This window comes from Salminus brasiliensis, unplaced genomic scaffold, assembly GCF_030463535.1.
Source record: "Salminus brasiliensis unplaced genomic scaffold, fSalBra1.hap2 scaffold_136, whole genome shotgun sequence".
Taxonomy (NCBI): domain Eukaryota; kingdom Metazoa; phylum Chordata; class Actinopteri; order Characiformes; family Bryconidae; genus Salminus; species Salminus brasiliensis.
In genome coordinates, this window is record NW_027326667.1 from 12,501 (window position 1) to 32,463 (window position 19,963).

A 19,963-nucleotide genomic window follows, 5' to 3' on the forward strand; every position below is an offset into this window, starting at 1 on the left:
ATATTCTAGGCTTCATAACCCAGGATCAGAGTAACCTACAGACATCATACACAGATCATAGCAACCAGTAAGACTCCCCCTGTCTGACCAGCACTGTCCCCTCGACCCATCATCAGCTATCAGCGAGTAATCCAGCTCGTCTTCCATATAAGGAGAATCGAGAAGGGAGGGGCTGCTCGCTCCTCTTTAGTCTCACAGACTTCCAATTTCAGAATAAAAGTCCTGAGCTCAGACAGCACTGAGCCGAGGTCCAGCACAGTTAATCATTTTAGTGACCATTGATCAGAAATTAATCATTAATATCTGTGTTCATTTATTATAGTTTGTTTTATAAAGTAATAAAGTAATGATTATGTCAATCCTGAGGCCTTAAGTCTCTCTCAGATGGTCAGGTATATGATTTATTAATTCTACAGTGGTATCGGATTGGTATCGGGTATCGGCCGATACGCAAAGTTCATGTATCGGAATCTGTATCAGAACAGAAAAAGATGGATCGGTGCATCCCTAGTACAAACTCACTCAGAGCCCATGCTTACCTGGAACCAACCTAGCCCACATTCCACCCAGTGAGCCCCACATGAGCGTGATGGCTGGGAGTTGACATGACCTGATTCTAATAAGTAGTAATAAATGTGGGGGTTTGAATTTCTTTCCTCACAGGAAAATAATTATTTTATTAATTTAATTTTATAAACAATGTTTAGATATTTTCATGGGAAGTTTTTTTTTGGGGTGTCCTCATTTTATCACATGACCAATCTTTTATAATACAGCCTATGTGTTTATATGGCCATATAGCCAATTTCCACATGTGAAGCCAACCATTTGAAACCCACTCTTTAAGGCTAAGCTCAAAAAACGGTGTATTGTTGATCCTGCCCCCAGGAAGCAAGCGGATAAATAATTGAATGGCTGTTATCCGGTTTCCTTTTGGGAATTTCTTTGGTTTGTGTGTGTGTGTGAGATTCGGGACTCAGAGCCTCCAGCCGTTTCTGCAGCAGGGAAGGATGAGAGTGTAAAGGTTCAGGCTAAATGAGGAACAGGTGTCAGTCATTAGGATAATGATCCACTCGTCCCCGCCAACCTTTCCCAAAGCCCTGCGCCCCGCCTCCGCTGCAGTTATGCACCGTCCTCAGGGTGAAACTGTCTCAACAAGCCACTGGCGTCATGAGTTCCTGCATCGTCTGGGGTTGGAGCACTGTCATCAGGGCGGTTTGGGTTCTAGCTCCAAGCAGAATGTTCAAAGTCAAAAGAGGCGATGAAAGAAGAATAGCTGATCTCAGCTCCTCGAAAAAGCCTTCTAGTTGGGTGAGGTTCTTGGGTCACCTTGCTTGCTGCTCCGCATCTTCAATTTCAGCTTATTCACACCGATAGTTTGATGAAATGGAAATTTCACACATTATAATAGAAGTTGATAACATTTGTAGCAAGATTAGTGAATTATTGGTCCTGTATTTGTCCTGATGGTCAGCATTAGGAGAAACTGATTGGATCGGTTGATGGTCAGCATTAAGAGAATGAGATCAGAATGGTATCGGCCGTTGGTCAGCATTAAGAGAAACATATTGAATCGGTATGGGCTGATGGAGCATCAGATTGGATCGGTATCAGCCGACGGTCAGCATTAAGAGAATCGGAGATCGGATCTGTGTCGGCAGAGGGTCAGCATTAAAAGAGTCAGATCGGATTGGTATCGGACGACGCTCAGCATTAAGAAAATCAGATCAGTATAGGCCGATGGTCAACATCAAGAAAACTGGATTGGATTGGTATCGGCTGATGGTCAGCATTAAGAGAATCAGATCAAATCTGTATGGGCCGATGGAGAATCAGATCGGATCTGCATCGGCGGATGGTCAGCGTTAAGAGAATCAAATCTGATCGGTATCGGCCGTCGGTCAGCATTTAAAGAGAATCAGATTGAATCTGTATGGGCCGATTGAAAATCAGATCGGATCGGTATCGGCCGATGGTCAGCATCAAGAGAGTCAGATCGGATTTGTATCGGCCAACGATCAGCATTAAGAGAGTCCGATTCAGATCGGTATCGGACGACGGTCAGCATTAAGAAAATCAGATCAGTATAGGCCAATGGTCAACATCAAGAGAATTGGATTGGATTGGTATCGGCTGATGGTCAGCATTAAGAGAGTCAGATTGTATCGGTATCGGACGACGGTCAGCATTAAGAGAGTCAGATTGTATCGGTATTGGACGACGGTCAGCATTAAGAGAGTCAGATTGTATCGGTATCGGCCGACGGTCAGCATTAAGAGAGTTAAATTGTATCGGTATCGGATGACGGTCAGCATTAAGAGAGTCAGATTGTATCGGTATCGGCCGACGGTCAGCATTAAGAGAGTTAAATTGTATCGGTATCGGACGACGGTCAGCATTAAGAGAGTCCGATTCAGATCGGTATCGGACGACGGTCAGCATTAAGAAAATCAGATCAGTATAGGCCAATGGTCAACATCAAGAGAATTGGATTGGATTGGTATCGGCTGATGGTCAGCATTAAGAGAATCAGATCAAATCTGTATGGGCAGATTGAAAATCAGATCGGATCGGTATCTGCCGATGGTCAGCATCAAGAGAGTCAGATCGGATTTGTATCGGCCAACGATCAGCATTAAGAGAGTCCGATTCAGATCGGTATCGGATGACGGTCAGCATCAAGTGAGTCAGATTGTATCAGTATCGGATGGCGGTCAGCATTAAGAGAGTCAGATTGTATCGGTATCGGACGACGGTCAGCATTAAGAGAGTCAGATTGTATCAGTATCGGACGACGGTCAGCATTCAGAGAGTCAGATTGTATCGGTATCGGACGACGCTCAGCATAAAGAGGGTCAGATTGTATCGGTATCGGACGATCGGTCAGCATTAAGAGAGTCAGATTGTATTGGTATCGGGCGACGGTCAGCATTAAGAGAGTCACATTGTATCGGTATCGGACGACGGTCAGCATTAAGAGAGTCCGATTCAGATCGGTATCGGACGACGGTCAGCATTAAGAGAGTCAGATTGTATCGGTATTGGACGACGGTCAGCATTAAGAGAGTCAGATTGTATCGGTATCGGATGACGGTCAGCATTAAGAGAATCAGATCAGATCTGTATCTGATTGGGACATCACTATTAATAGTTCATTATTGATGATTTGAACATCGAGGAGAGGGATGGTCAGAGACTCCAGGTGTAGTGTAGTGTTGGCGATTTGCCAGCCTGTTGGATTGATGTGTGTGAGAGCGCTGATAGGATTTCCTCTTTCCTCTGCTTTTGTTGGCTGAAGGACACCTGCAGTTCGTTTATGACAGTGATTCACTCTGGCAGTCAGTCCTCCAGCCTCTGCCAAGTCTCATGTTGATCTTCATGGCGTATCGCTTCGCCTGCTTTACAGATAAAGTGGTTTGTTTTGGATGATCTGCAGTTGCTTTTTTTTCTCCACGCTTTCCTCGCTCCGTTCCTCGAGTGCCGATTAATCTCCATCTGTTCCAGAAGACTTCAGCAAGCTGTGTTATGTGAGGGTGTAATGGCTTCAGCACAGCTATACACCATGGAAACCACCGCCAATAACCAAAGCTAATCAAAGTGTCCCCTGAATCTGACCATTCCAGGCCTGGACTCTACAGGACCTCTGAAGGTGTCCTGCTGAGGTGTCTGGCACCTAGACTAACGTCAACAGCAGATCCTTTTAAAAGTCCTGTAAGTTGGGAGGTGGGCGGGGCCTTCATCAGCATCAGTGAGGCTTAGGTGCCCATGGCACCACCTGCAGCTTCACCGGTTGTCCTTCTTTGTAGCAGGTTTGGTAGGTACTGGCCACTGCATACAGGAAACATCCCACAAGACCTGATGCCTGATGTTTTGGAGATGTTCTGACCCAGTCAGTTGTCTAGAACCTCACAGTTCGGTTCTTGTCAAAGTGTCTCAGATTCTTATGCTTGCTTCAACACCTCCATCACCTGCGGCCTGATATGTAGATCCACTCCTTGACTGATGAAGCCACTGTAGATGAGGATAAACATACACCATTCTGACACCCTGTTGGTTCATAAGCGATCCATCGCACCTGCACACGTCATGTCACACTCCGCAAATACCTTGTATCTCCGTTTTTTTTAATTTTTTGACATAATGTAAATGTGGCTGTTGTTCTTTACATTGTGTCCAAATGTCCTGATGAACGGACCAATAGAAATGCTCGAAAATGACTTGGAATAAAATCTTTTAACATTGACTTCCATTGAAAGTTAAGAGGGTTTTTTTCTTCTCCTGTAAAGCTGTCGCTTGGTCGCTTGGTCGCAACGATGCTAGGTGTCCCAGCATTCACTCTAGGTTCTGTGTGTTTTTGTGCTTTTGCAGTGCGGGACCTAAAGGAGATAACATTTATGAGTGGAGATCCACTATCCTGGGTCCTCCTGGCTCAGTCTATGAAGGAGGAGTGTTCTTCTTGGACATCACCTTCTCCTCGGATTACCCCTTCAAACCGCCAAAGGTAAGAAGTGTGTGAGTCACTGTGTGATCGGGCTGCTCTCAGGGCAGCATTTACAGTACAGCTGCACAGACCAGCGGTGTAAAGTAGGACACGTAGAGGTGCCATAGACACCCTCTAAAGGGTGCCATGGATCTGTAGAGGTGCCATAGACCTGTAAAGGGTGCCATGGATCTGTAGATGTGCCATATACCTGTATAGGTGCCATATACCTGTATAGGTGCCATAGACCTGTATAGGTGCCATGCATATGTAGAGGTGCCATGGACCTATAGAGTGCCATGGACCTGTGGAGGTGTCATAGATCTGTAGAGCTGCCATGGACCTGTAGAGCTGCCATGGACCTGTAGAGCTGTCATATACCTGTAGAGGTGCCATATACCTGTATAGGTGCCATAGACCTGTATAGGTGCCATGCATATGTAGAGGTGCCATGGACCTATAGAGTGCCATGGACCTGTGGAGGTGTCATAGATCTGTAGAGCTGCCATGGACCTGTAGAGCTGCCATGGACCTGTAGAGCTGTCATATACCTGTAGAGGTGCCATATACCTGTAAAGGTGCCATGGATCTGTAGAGGTGCCATGGACCTGTAGAGCTGTCATATACCTGTAGAGGTGCCATATACCTGTAGAGTTGCCATGGATCTGTAGAGGTGCCATATATCTGTAGAGGTGACATATACCTGTAGAGCTGTCATATACCTGTAGAGTTGCCATATACCTGTAGAGTTGCCATATACCTGTAGAGGTGCCATAGACCTGTAGAGGTGCCATGGATCTGTAGAGGTGCCATGCATATGTAGGGGTGCCATATACCTGTAGAGGTGCCATATACCTGTAGAGCTGCCATGGATCTGTAGAGGTGCCATGGACCTGTAGAGTGCCATGGACCTGTAAAGCTGCCATATACCTGTAGAGGTGCCATAGACCTGTAGAGGTGCCATGGATCTGTAGAGGTGCCATGGATCTGTAGAGGTGCCATGGACCTGTAGAGCTGCCACATTCAGGACTTGGTGATGAGTTGGAGAGTTGGGAATGATGAGGTTGGGTGGTGATCATTATCCAACATCCTGATCTTGAGAACACTTGGGAACACGCTGAATGCAGTCAAATTCTCACAGCCATGCTTCTCCAAAATCTAGTAGAAAGCCTTCTTCCCTACCCTTGATTTTAAAAGCAACAGTGAATGAGCAGGTGTCCCAATACTTTTGTCCATGTAGTATAGTTAAGTTTTATCAGCCTATTTACCACCCTGTCCTAAACCCTCCAATGTAGGCCACTGCTGCCCCCTTTCATGGTGGGCTTGTGGGAAAAAAAAAATTGATAAGCTCTGCTTTCATTGGCTGGCTTATAATACCACAGCTGTGTAGCCTAGCCTAGCCTAGCACTGTAACAAAAACACTGCACTTATTTTTCTATTCTCTTTGTGGCGTGGTGTGTGATTAGCTAGCTTAAGAGATTATAGCCAGTTGGCAGGATTAGCTTTTAGCCTAGCACCTGCCTAGCACTCGCTTCCCCATGGCCTTTTTTTAGCCCATATTCTAGTAGCCATTGCGTTTAACCTTGCAAGGCTTTCGCTAGTGAGTTCTACAAGACTCAAGACTGTGATGTAACAGTTTTGGAGTTTTAGAATTGGCCTGTTTTGGTTCCGCTGGATGTTCATCAGGTAGAGGAACATCAGTGCTGTACACATGCATTTCTGGACAAGCTGAGAGAAGCTCCAGAAGCTTGATCTGAAGGTGTAGCAGCATGTGGGCTGTAGAGGTGGTAGAGTAACACTACAGGATTTTACACTAATATGACTCTATGGGTTCTGCAGCGTTACACAGCAGCAGTTCTGGAGAGAGGTTCTCCTCCTGCAGCTCCACCACCAAACCTCCATAGTGCAGCAGTAGTGCAGGCTGTTTGTGGTGGTTAAACCCACGGCAGCGTGAGTGGACCTGGAAGGAAATTGGAGGATATGGGCTCTTTAAAGCAGGCTGCAGGGCTCTGGCTCAGAGCGGGGCTCTGTGGACTTTCTGCTGTTGGTTTCTGATGGCTGGTTTGTGGTTTGCTAATCCGCACTCATGTGTGGGAGCCAGATCACAGCTGAGAGAGAGTGAAGAGAGAGAGAGAGAGAGAGAGAGGATAAGATTTAGAGTCTACAGTAAACCACAGCATGCAACCCCCCCCCCACACACACACACCATTAGATATCTGTATTGAGAGAGAGAGAGATACACCATACGTCCAAATATTTGTGGACACCCCTTCTAATGAATGCATTCAGCTACTTTAAGTTGCCCCTTTTTCCTTGTAGAGAAGTATTGCCAGTAGAATAGGACCGCCTGGAGCAGATCAACATAATGAACCTATTGGCACCATGCGGCCTAATGCCAGGCGTGGGCTAGTAAAGGGGTGTAGCCCCCCTTTTGTTGGAGTAACTGTCTCTGCTGTCCAGAGAAGAATGCTTTCCAATAGATTTTGGACATTTTTGATGCTGTGAGGATTTGACTGCATTCAGCGACAAGAACATTAGTGAGGTCAGTGTGTTGGATAATCACCCCAGTTCCCCAGAGATGCCACAGCTCACAGCCCAAATACTGATGATGTTATATAAACATGCAGGTAAACACAGTGGGCGGTGTCGAGGTCACCCAATATCATTGAGGTCCTGCCCATATATCATCCAATAAGTGGACAATGCAGTTATTGTAGACATCCAAAAAGTGGGGAGAGAGAGAGAGAGAGAGAGAGAGAGAGAGAGAGCTTTGCGGAGTATAAATCTCTGAAAGCTGCTGTTTCTCCTGCAGACGTGGTCTACAGCTGGATCAGGGTCAGACTCTGGGGAGATCTCCAACTTCTGTTCCTGTTTTTCTTCACTTTCCTCTTTTATCCCTTTAGAAGCTCCTGAGTCTGCAGAGATCCCCCCCTCGCTCTTGTCTTATCCCTCTCTCTCTCTTTCTGTATCTCTCTATCTCTCTCGCTCTCTCCTTATGTCTCTCTCTCTCTTTCCTTATGTCTCTCTCTCTTTCCTTGTCTCTCTCTCTTTCCTTATGTCTCTCTCTTTCCTTGTCTCTCTCAATGTCTCTCTCTATCTTTCCTAATGTTTCTCTCTCTTTCCTTATGTCTCTCTCTCTTTCCTTATGTCTCTCTATCTTTCCTTATGTCTCTCTCTCTTTCCTTATGTCTCTTTCTTATGTCTCCCTCTCTCTCTTTCCTTATGTCTCTCTCTTATGTCTCCCTCTCTCTCTTTCCTTATGTCTCTCTCTTTCCTGATGTCTCTCTCTCTTTTCTTATGTCTCTCTCTTTCCTTATGTCTCTCTCTTTCCTGATGTCTCTCTCTCTTTCCTTATGTCTCTCTCTTTCCTGATGTCTCTCTCTCTTTTCTTATGTCTCTCTCTTTCCTTATCTCTCTTTCCTTATGTCTCTCTCTCTCTTATGTCTCTCTCTTTCCTTGTCTCTCTCAATGTCTCTCTCTCCTTATGTCTCCCTCTCTCTTATATGTCTCCCTATCTTTCATTATGTCTCTCTCTCTTTCCTTATGTCTCTCTCTCTTATGTCTCTCTCTATGTCTCTCTCTCTCTTATGTCTATCTTTCTTATGTGTCTCTCCCCTGATTGTCTCTCTCTTTCATTATGTCTCTCTCCTTATGTCTCTCTCTTTCCTGATGTCTCTCTCTCTTTTCTTATGTCTCTCTCTTTCCTTATCTCTCTTTCCTTATGTCTCTCTCTCTTATGTCTCTCTCTTTCCTTGTCTCTCTCAATGTCTCTCTCTCCTTATGTCTCTCTCTTATGTGTCTGTCCCCTACTTATGTCTCTCTCTCTTTCATTATGTCTCTTTCTCTCTTATGTCTCTCTCCCTTACTTATGTCTCTCTCTTCTTATCTCTGTCTCTCACACTCGCTTTCCTTGTCTCTCTCTCTCTCTCTCTCTCTCTCTCTCTCTCTCTCTTTCTCCATCTCCATCATACCATGCACAGTACCAGCACTGTGTCCATCCGCGGGTCTGTGGTTATTCTGGGCACTTTTGAGGTCATGTCGTGTGTGTGTGTGTGTGTGTGTAGATAGATGCTCCCAATCATATCTTTATTAGTTGTGAGGGGTCTGTAGTGCATGACCCTGACCTGACCCCTGACCCCAGTTCAGCAGACTCAGCACTCACAATTCAGCAGCGGGCCGTTAGCGCTGAGCCGTTAGCGCAGGCCTGTGTGTGATGGGGGTCTGCGCTGGGGGGGGGGGGGGGGGGTGGGCTGTGGTTAAGCTGCCCCTGTTTCAGCAGGTGGATGTGGTTCAGTAGGGGTTGGTCACTTTAATGAGAGCTGAAGCTCTGAACAGGCTGAAGGATTGCTGGCTCTGTTCAGGTGATCTACCTGAGCTCTTCTCACCTGGGGAGGGAATTACCAATACTTAGACCTTCAGCTATCCAGCTGTTATCCAGCTGATAACTAGTTCACTCCAAGTGTGATAAACAGTGACGGTGTTGGTGGACAATTATGGTGTTTTTTGAGGCATAATGGTGGTGCTTGGTGTTTGATGAATTATGGGATTTGGTGGAGCATGATGGTGTTTGGTGACTGATGGTGATTGAACGAGCATGACGGTGTTATTGGGTTTGGTGGAGAGTAATGGTGTTTGGTGGGATATGATGGTGTTTGGTTGGAGAATGATGGTGTTTGGTGGGACATAATGGGGTTTAGTTGGAGAGTGATGGTGATTGAAGGAGCATGATGGTGCTTGGTAGAGAATAATGAGGGTCTTTGGTGGAGAATAATGGTGTTTGGTGGGGCATAATGATGGTGTTTGGTGGAGAATTATGGTAATTGGTGGAGCATTATGGTGTTTGGTGAATAATGGTAATTGAAAGAGCATGGTGATGCTTGGTGGAGAAGGTATTTAGTGGAGCGTGATTGTGTTTGGTGGAGAATAATGGTGTTTGGTGGGGCAAAATGATGGTGTTTGGAGGGGCACAATGATGGTGCTTGTTGGAGAATCATGATTGTGTTTGGTGAAGAATGATGAGGGTGTTGGGTAGAGCATGATGGTGTTTGCTGAAAAATGAGGATGTTTGGTAGAGTATAATGGTGTTGTTTAATGGAGAATGATGGTATCTGATGGAGAATGTTGGAGAATGATGGTGTCTGATGGAGAATGTTGGAGAATGATGGTGTCTGATGGAGAATGTTGGAGAATGATGGTGTCTAATGGGGAATGTTGGAGAATGATGGTGTCTGATGGAGAATGATGGTGTCTGATGGGGAATGTTGGAGAATGATGGTGTCTGATGGAGAATGTTGGAGAATGATGGTGTCTGATGGAGAATGTTGGAGAATGATGGTGTCTGATGGAGAATGTTGGAGAATGATGGTGTCTAATGGGGAATGTTGGAGAATGATGGTGTCTGATGGGGAATGTTGGAGAATGATGGTGTCTGATGGAGAATGATGGTGTCTGATGGGGAATGTTGGAGAATGATGGTGTCTGATGGAGAATGTTGGAGAATGATGGTGTCTGATGGAGAATGTTGGAGAATGATGGTGTCTGATGGGGAATGTTGGAGAATGATGGTGTCTGATGGAGAATGATGGTGTCTGATGGGGAATGTTGGAGAATGATGGTGTCTGATGGAGAATGTTGGAGAATGATGGTGTCTGATGGAGAATGTTGGAGAATGATGGTGTCTGATGGAGAATGTTGGAGAATGATGGTGTCTGATGGAGAATGTTGGAGAATGATGGTGTCTGATGGAGAATGTTGGAGAATGATGGTGTCTGATGGAGAATGTTGGAGAATGATGGTGTCTGATGGAGAATGTTGGAGAATGATGGTGTCTGATGGAGAATGTTGGAGAATGATGGTGTCTGATGGAGAATGTTGGAGAATGATGGTGTCTAATGGGGACTCCTGCTCTATCATTTAACAGTAAGCTTTGAGGGGGGCTTTTTTTGGGAAACCCAGTCGTGAAGGTCAGTAAAGACATTCACACACTGAACATTAGGTGCTCTCTGTTCTCTGAGCGAGCGAGTTCTCTGCGGTTCCTCTCGGCTGCACAGCTGTATGGAGTGGAAGTGATTAACACAGTTATCTGGTGAGGATCCACTGCACAGTGAGGACGCTTCAGGCTCACTAGCAGAAGCCTGTTTTTCATGGTGGCTGACCTTGTTGTCTCCTTGTCTGTTCCAGGTCACGTTCCGCACGCGGATCTACCACTGCAACATTAACAGTCAGGGAGTAATCTGTCTGGACATCCTGAAGGACAACTGGAGCCCAGCGCTCACCATCTCCAAGGTCCTCCTGTCCATTTGCTCTCTGCTGACAGACTGCAACCCTGGTGAGTTCGGCACTGTGGCGCTGCTGTAAACACGCTGTAATTATCAGGCTCAATGCTGCACCACAACACTGGTCTAAATACAGCGCAGTGACCTGCTGGAGTGTGTTACTTCAGACAGAGATGCTCACTGCACACACACACACACATCCACGGTGGAAAAAGCAGCCTGGTCAGCTCATGCTCTTGACCAGTAGAGGGTTTGTATTGGAGTTTGATGGTTTGGCTGGTCTACCAGCTTGAACAACCTGACCAAGCTAGTCAACCAGCATGAACAAGATTATTGGTCAGTATGACCAAGCTGGTTGACCAGCATGACCAACATTTCCAGGCTTGACCAAGCCCAACCAGTACAACTAGCATGACCAATGTTGTTAACCACAGTGGCTAAACTGGTTAACCGGCATGACTGAAGATATTGGCCAGTATGACCAAGCTGGTTTACCAGCATGACCAACATTGCCAGGTTAGTCAACCAGCATGAACAAGATTATTGGTCACTATGACCAAGCTGGTTGACCAGCATGAACAAGATTATTGGTCACTATGACCAAGCTGGTTGACCAGCATGACCAACATTTCCAGGCTTGACCAAGCCCAACCAGTACAACTAGCATGACCAATGTTAACCACGGTGGATAAACTAGTTAACCAGCATGACTAAGGATATTGGCCAGTATGACCAAGCTGGTTTACCAGCATGACCAACATTGCCAGGTTAGTCAACCAGCATGAACAAGGTCGTTGGTCAGTATGACCAAGCTGGTTAACCCACATGACCAACATGACCAACCAGTGAGACCATGTTGGTTAAACAGCATTACCAGTACGACTGATCTGGTTAGTCAGCATCTTGGTCGACCAGCATGACCAAGCTGGTTAACCAGCATGGCCAAGGATGTTGACCAGTATGAGAGAGCATGACTAAGGCTGTTGGTCAGTATGACTAAGCTGGTTGACTGGCATGACCAACATTGCCAGGTTTGTCAACTAGCATGACCCAGGGTATTGGCCAGTGTGACCAAGCAGTTTGACCCGCATGACCAATATGACCAAGGTTGTTAACCAGTGTGACCATGTTGGTCAAACAGCATTTCCAGCACAAGTAATCTGGTCAACCAGCATGTTGGTTGACCACCTTGACCAAGGTTGTTGACCAATATGACGAAGCTAGTCCAAGCTAATTGGCCAGCATGACCAAGCTGGTCACCGGCATGGCCAAGGTTGCTGACCAATATGCCCAAGGTGTTTGACCAGTATGAGCAAGCTGGTCAACCAGCTTGAGCAAGCTGATCAATCAGCATGACTAAGGTTATTGGCCAGTATGACCAAGCTGGTTGACCCGCATTACCAAAATGACCAAGGTTGTTAACCAGTGTGACCATGTTGGTCAAACAGCATTACCAGCACGGGTAATCTGGTCAACCAGCATGTTAATCTGGTTAACCAGCATAGCCAAGTTTGCCCAATGTGGTTGAACGGCATGACCAAGTTGGATGACCACAATTATCAAGTTGGTGAACCAGCATGCCTGAGGTTGTTGACCAATATGACAAAGGTTGTTGACCAGCATGACCAACGTTGCTGACCAGTATAAGAGAGCTTGAACTAGCTTCGTCATTTTGGTCAACAACCTTGGTCATGCTGGTTGACCAATATGCCGAAGCTAGCCCAGCTAGTGGACCAGCATGGCCGAGGTTGTTGACCAATATGTTCAAGGTTGCTGACCAGCATGAGAAAGCTGGTCAATCAGCATGACTAAGTTGGTCGAGCAGCCTGACCGCACTGGTCTAACAGTATGATGAGCTTGGTTAAGCTGGCCATGTTGGTAGACCAGCTAAACCAGCTGATGAAGAGCTGGGCTGGTCAGCCTGGTTAACCAGTTATAAGACTACCATAGAATACCAGCTTTTCAACCACCTTCACCAGCAAAGAGATCTTGAACTAGCTTCGTCATATTGGTCAACAACCTTGGTCATGCTGTTTGACCAATATGCCGAAGCTAGCCCTGCTAGTTCAGCAAAGACCAGCTTAGACCACCAGATTTCGGCCGGAGCTGGCGCTGAGCTGGGTTCCTCAGCTGGGACGTGATTTGTTAGAGTGTGGATTAAAATATTAAGATAATAAATGCATGAAAGATTAAACCCAGCTCTTAAGCTCACACCAGCTCCACCAACACTGCACATGTGGCCGTCAGGATCTGCTGCCAGTTTCATTTAGAGTGCCTAAGGCAGGCTTAGTGAAGGGACTGAGCCAAGTTTTAGGGAGGGGAACGAGGAGCACCCTTCCACGCCCTGTCCCACACTAAAGGGTGTTAGCTCTTCTCCCACGCCGAGGAGGATCACTGAAATGGCTCAGACGAGAGGATCCGGAATAGACCAACGTCAGTTAACGAATGTCTGTTTGCATTTTATTTTGTAATGTACTCGCACCATATGGACAAAAGTATTGGGACACCTACACATTCCACCTACAGGAGCTTTCTTTAATGACCTCCCGTTCTAAACCCATAGGCATTATTAATATGGAGCTGGTCCCCCTTTGCTCTAAGCTCTACCAGCAGCAGCAGGTCTGGAGCTCTGCTGCAGTTACTGAGTAAGTTGGAGGCTTTTCTGCACTCTGCTCTGAGCTCAGCACTCGGCCCTGACCCCGCTCTGTACCTTTACGTGGTCTGACAGACACTCGGTGGACACTGAGCTGCTCTCTGTGAGCTGTTCCTCCTAAACTCTTCCACTGTTCAATAATAACACCACTCACAGCTGATGGAGGAAGATCTAGGAGGGAGGAGATTAGAAATTTCACCAGCTGACTTCTTGTTGTTGGTGCAGCGGTGTCTCCTATTACATACAGAACCACGCTGGAGCTCAGTGAGCTCTTCAGAACCTCCCATTCTTTCACTAATGTGTGGAAGGAAGGGAAAGGCAGACTGTGGGGCTAGGGGCTTGATTTTGGGACAGAACAGATCACCTGAATGCATGGATTAAGAGTTAAGAGTGTCCCAATACGTTTGTCCATATAGTTTTGTCCAACTGTGGGTGTAACGGTACACAAAAGTCACGGTTCGATACGATACAGTGTAGGGCACTTGTGCTCTCTCAGACTCCGGCTGCTGATGGCAAAGCAGCATGGCTCTGGATTCGAACTTGTGACCCCCGGACTATAGTGAGAACACATTAGACCGCTAAGCCACTCGGAGCAGACGGCTGTGTTTTTTCATCTAGTGCTGTATAGCGCCCCCCTGAGGTAGTTAACACTGCCTGTAGTGTGTTGTTTAAACAGTAATGTGTCAGTGTGTTTCCATACACACACACACACACACACACACAGAAACGGCAAGACATTGTCATCGCCCAATTCCTCATGATTTCACAAGCTGAAATGACACATTACAAGAATACAGTTACCATAGCAACACATCCTAAATCAGTATCCTTCAGTTACCGTATTTACCCTAATAGTGTGTACCATGTATTACAAGTGCGACTGCTTGCTCATGGGCTCCCCCTACAGTCGGGAAGTAGAATTTGTGCTCTGAGCCTCCACTAGGCCCTTTTTTTTTTACATGCATTTCTGGACAAGCTGAGAGAAGCTCCAGAAGCTTGATCTGAAGGTGTAGCAGCATGTGGGCTGAGGCGGTAGTGTAACACTACAGGATTTTACACTAATATGACTAACAGGGTCTATAATTTGCCAGCTGTGCACGCTCCAATCACTTCTCTCGTGATAATGCCATACACACTCCACCAGAATATGAACCTACACTCGTAAAAATAACGGTACTGCCACAGAAGAACCATATTTGTAATGGAGATGTGAGTCTGACCTTTTATTGGTTAAAGAAGAACCAAATTAGAAGTGGTTCCTCTGATGCGTCGGGCAAAAATAGAGGCGCTACACAAGCTTCTTATAGAGTGTGGTGGCTTCAGTGACCGGAACTGTTGAAAGAATCCAACAGCGGGACGTATAATGGTGTAGTGTGTGAAAATGGGAGTGTGTGTACTTGGAGGATGGAAAAGAAGTCGTTAAATATGCAGTGCACTCCACTGACAGGGGTCTGGAAGTCCTTTAGTGCATGCCGGGCCTAACTAAAAGCAGCTATACGGATTCTTAGCGTGGCTAAGACCTCCAGGCTCCAGTTTCAGATCCTCCATTAAGGCCTGTGTGTGTGCTGTGCTGCTGCTGTTGATGTGTGTGTGTGTGTGTGTGTGTGTGATGAGCTGAGTCAGCTTTGAGGGCTCAGAAACTCAGCTGTCTGAGCTGCAGTCACTCTCAGCTCCACGTCATCCCTCCTGACTGCAGAACAGCTTATTCCACCCAGACCTGCTTCAGCTGAGTGCAGACGCAGCTGATAACAACCCAGCATCAGAACTCTCCAGTCTTCATCCCTGCTGGAGCTGGATTAGTTTTACCTGGGCAGGTTCCGGCATTTAAAGAACCCAATATCCTATTTATAGATTTGATTTTGTTCCCGTGCTCTATTTCTAATGTTGGTGCAGCTGGTCTGTGCAGCTGTTTTTAGCAGGATGAAATGAATCCAGTATGAATCTGCAGTGTAGTATTAATTTGTGGATTTTGGTTTAACCAGTAGGACTCTGACAGTACTAATTTGTGGAGTGATTTTTATCCAATATGAATAATTGTTTTCATCCAGTATGAATTGTGGTAACAATTGTGGAGTGTTTTTTTTTTTTTAAATCCAGATCAGTTCTGCAGTGTGAGTTTTTAAATCCAGTATGAATCTGCAGTGTATTAGTTTTTACAGTCTGACAGTATTCATTTGTGGATTTTGGTTTAATCGGTAGGGCTCTTATTATTTATTATTAATTTGTGGAGTGATTTTTATCCAGTATGAATCTGCTATATCTGTAGCTATATTAGATTTGAATCCAGTATGAATCTGTTTAAATAATGTGTATTTTTAAGTCTTGTAAATCTGGTGGTAATAATTGTGGAGTTTTTGTTTTATCCAGATCAGTTCTGCAGTGTGTGTTTTTAAATCCACTATGAATCTGCTGTATCTGTAGCTATATTAGTTTTGAATCCAGTGTGAATCTGGTGTATCTGTAACTATATTAGATTTTAATCCAGTTTGAATCTGCTGTATCTATAGCTATATTAGATTTTAATCCAGTTTGAATCTGCTGTATCTGTAGCTATATTAGTTTTGAATCCAGTATGAATCTACTGAATCTGTAGCTATATTAAATTTGAATCCAGTGTGAATCTGCTGTATCTGTAGCTATATTAGATTTTAATCCAGTTTGAATCTGCTGTATCTGTAGCTATATTAGATTTGAATCCAGTTTGAATCTGCTGTATCTGTAGCTATATTAGATTTGAATCCAGTATGAATCTGCTATATCTGTAGCTATATTAGATTTTATTCCAGTATGAATCTGCTGTATCTGTAGCTGTATTAGATTTGAATCCAGTGTGAATCTGCTGTATCTGTAACTATATTAGATTTTAATCCATTATGAATCTGCATTGTATTAGTTTTACAGTGTGAAAACAATTGTAGTGAAGTGATTTTAATCCAGTATGAATCTACAGTGTGTAGGTTTTACACTCTGGCAGTATTTCTGTATCATTTCTGGAGTGATTTGAATCCAGGATGAATCTGCTGTATCTGTAGCTATGTTAGATTTTAATCCAGTATGAATCTGCTGTATCTGTAGCTATGTTAAATTTTAATCCAGTATGAATCTGCTGTATCTGTAACTATATTAGATTTAAAAAAAAATTTGAATCCAGTATGAATCTGCTGTATCTGTAGCTATATTAGATTTGAATCCAGTGTGAATCTGCTATATCTGTAGCTATATTAGATTTTAATCCAGTATGAATCTGCTGTATCTGTAGCTATATTAGATTTGGAGTGATTTGAATCCAGGATGAATCTGCTGTATCTGTAACTATATTAGATTTAAATCCAGTATGAATGTACTATATCTGTAGCTATGTTAGATTTTAATCCAGTATGAATCTGCTGTATCTGTAGCTGTTAGATTTTAATCCAGTATGAATCTGCTGTATCTGTAACTATATTAGATTTAAATCCAGTATGAATCTACTATATCTGTAGCTATGTTAGATTTTAATCCAGTATAAATCTGCTGTATCTGTAACTATATTAGATTTAAATCCAGTATGAATCTGCTGTATCTGTAACTATATTAGATTTAAATCCAGTATGAATCTACTATATCTGTAGCTATATTAGATTACACAATTGTAGTAGAGTGATTTTAATCCAGTATGAATTTGCAGTGTTTGTAGTTTTTACAGACTGACAGTATTACTTCGAGGATTGTGGATTTTGGTTTATCTGGTAGACTGTTTTTTCCAGTATGAATCCAAAACATAAACCAGTATGCTTTTACAGTAACTTGTAGTAATTTGTAGAACTTAGACAGTAATAATTTGTGGAGTGATTTGAATCCAGTATGAATCTGCTATGTCTGTAGTTATTACAGTCTTAACAGTAATAATCTTACACTTGTTAATCCAGTATGAATCTACTGTGTTTGTTTTACACTCTGACACTAATCATTTGTTTTAATTGAGTTTTTTATTCCAGTATGAATCTGCAATGTATGACATTTGTACAGCCTGACATTAATAACTCTGGAGAGATTTTTTGTGTAGTGTGTGTCTGTAGTACACAATAATAGTCTGACAGATTTCAATCCAGTATGAATCTGCAGTGTAGTTTTAACAGTGTGACTAATCATTTGTGAAGTTTGTTAACTCCTGTATGAATCTGTATTGTAAAAGTTTTTACAGTGTAAAAATAATAATACTGGAGTATTTTTAATCCAGTATGAATCTGCAGTGTAGTTTTTAGTGACAGTCTTTACTATCGTGGATTGTGAATTGAGGATTGTGGATTGGCCGGGGTAGCAGTGGAGCTGTTCTCTGGAGTGATGAAGCTCCATCCAATGCTTTTGAGAACTGGTCAACCAACATCAGAACCGGACCGCCCTGATGCTTTCGTGGAGCTGAATGCAATCAAATCTATTGTCCCAGCATCTAGTGTAAAGCCTTCTCAGAGGAGTAGAGGTTGTTTCTGCAGCAAAACAAGGCAGACTGAGTACTCAGCCATGATTTCAGAGGAAACACTGGAGGAGCAGGTGTCTACAGACTTATGGTCAGTTAGAACCCACTGTGCTCAGGAGGTGGTCCAGATATCTGCTGCTTCTCTCACACAGCACTGTACTCCAGGCCTGCACACCACTCTCACTTGTTTACATGCTCTCTCTCTCTCTCTCTCTCTCTCTCTCTCTCTCAGTTCTGATTGACAGTATAAGAGAAACCTGTGTTTAGTTAAAGGTTATAGAGGTTATGATTGTTGTGAATCTCACTGTGTTCTCTCTCTCTCTCTCTCTCTCTCTCTCTCTCTCTCTCTCTCTCTCTCTTTTGTTCCCCCTGTCCCCTCTGTCCCACTCTGCCTCCATCACTATTTCTCCCCTCTTTCTCTCTCTCTCCCCCCCTCTCGCTCTCTCTCTCTCTCTCTCTCTCTCTCTCTCTCTCTCTCTCTCTCTCTCTCTCTCTCTCTCCCTCTCCCTCTCTTTCCCTCTCTTCTTCTCTCTCTCTCTCCCTCTCTCCCTCCCTCTCTCTCTCTCTCTCTCTCTCTCCCTCTCTCCCTCCCTCTCTCTCTCTCTCTCTCACTCCCTCTCTCCCTCCCCCTCCCTCTCACTCCCTGTCTCTCTCTCCCTCCCTCTCCCTCTCTCTCCTCTCCCTCTCCCTCTCTCTCTCACTCCCTCTCTCACTCCCGCTCTTTCTCTCTCTCTCTCTCTCTCTCTCTCTCTCTCCTCTCCCTCTCCCTCTCTCTCTCACTCCCTCTCTCACTCCCGCTCTTTCTCTCTCTCCCTCTCACTCCCTCTCTCTCTCTCCCTCTCTCTCCCTCTCTCTCTCTCCCTCTCTCTCTCTCTCTCTCCCTCTCTCTCTCTAGCGGATCCTCTGGTTGGGAGTATAGCCACTCAGTATTTGACCAACAGAGCGGAACATGACAGGATAGCCCGACAGTGGACCAAGAGATACGCCACATAGACGCCGGACGCCACGTCCACCGACCTCCCCGCCCCCCACCCCCTCAACCCCCCACCCCCCTTTACAACACCCCACCGAACCCTCCAGACCCCCACGATCAGCCCCTACCACCACCGACTCCTGCAGGCGCGACCGGCAGCAACAACTTTCCAAACGTGCAGCAGATCTTTATAGCCTTTATGATACGGACAGGTGCGCGGGCGTCCTTCTGATCCTGCCCTGTTGATTTCACCCAGAGCGGACTTCGGGGGAACACCGCGGAGAACCCCGCTGAGCTGAGCGCTACCGGTGTAGAGTCTTTTTCTTTTTCTTTCTTTTTTTTTTTGTAGCTGTAGATTTAGTTCTGTTTAAAATGCCTCCTTGCAAGTCTCGCTTCTTTGGGATATTAAAAAAAATCAATAAAAAAAAAACAAAAAAAACAAATGTATTTTGTGATGTAATGAGGAAACTGTTCCTGAAGGTCAACCAAATATTATGGTGCATTTTAGCCTGATCCATTATCTGTCTGAAGTGGGAAATAAAATAAAAAACATAAAAACAAAAAAAAGTTAAAAAAAAAAGGCAAAAAAGGCAAGAAAGCATCTAGCTGTAGAATATTAGAAATGATGTAATTTCTATGCGCCCCAGAGCCCGTTGTGTGCTCCCTGATGATGATGATGATGATGTTGTGAATCTGTCCCTCTTTTTGTCACTTTGTAATGAAGAGATCATTGATCGTTTTGTAGCTCAGCTGAAATGAGCCACCGATGTAATATCCCCTCAAACACAATAAAAACGAAGCAGTAACCTGTCCACTGGGATCGGGAGTGTGTGCGAGTGTAACAGAGACCCCGATGGAACGTGGCCTCTGCCTTTAAACCCATCCGTGCAGTGAACACACTCACACACACACACACATCCACACACAGTGAAAGTCAGCACACCTGTCCAGGGCGGTGGGCAGCCTTCGCTGCGGGGCCTGGGGAGCACAGAGGGTGAAGAGCCGTGGGACCCACAACCCTGCCATCAATGGGCTGGTGCTCTAACCGCTGAGCCACCACTGCCCCAGAGGATCCAGCGTCCGTAGTAAAACCACAAGGATGAAACCCCCCGAAAGGAGCCCATCC

At 45.0% G+C, this 19,963-nt stretch overlaps 1 protein-coding gene across 1 annotated transcript in view; it reads left to right on the top strand.

Moving 5' to 3' along the window:
- LOC140548856 (ubiquitin-conjugating enzyme E2 E3-like) overlaps positions 1 to 19,649 on the top strand; it is a 21,125-nt gene extending 1,476 nt beyond the window's left edge. Inside the window, exons 2-4 of the mRNA XM_072672030.1 lie at positions 4,369 to 4,501; positions 10,661 to 10,808; positions 18,760 to 19,649. Of these exons, the coding sequence (XP_072528131.1) occupies positions 4,369 to 4,501; positions 10,661 to 10,808; positions 18,760 to 18,857 (379 nt within the window). The 3' untranslated portion in view covers positions 18,858 to 19,649. The remainder of the gene's footprint in view (positions 1 to 4,368; positions 4,502 to 10,660; positions 10,809 to 18,759) is intronic.
- The last annotated feature ends 314 nt before the right edge of the window (positions 19,650 to 19,963 follow it).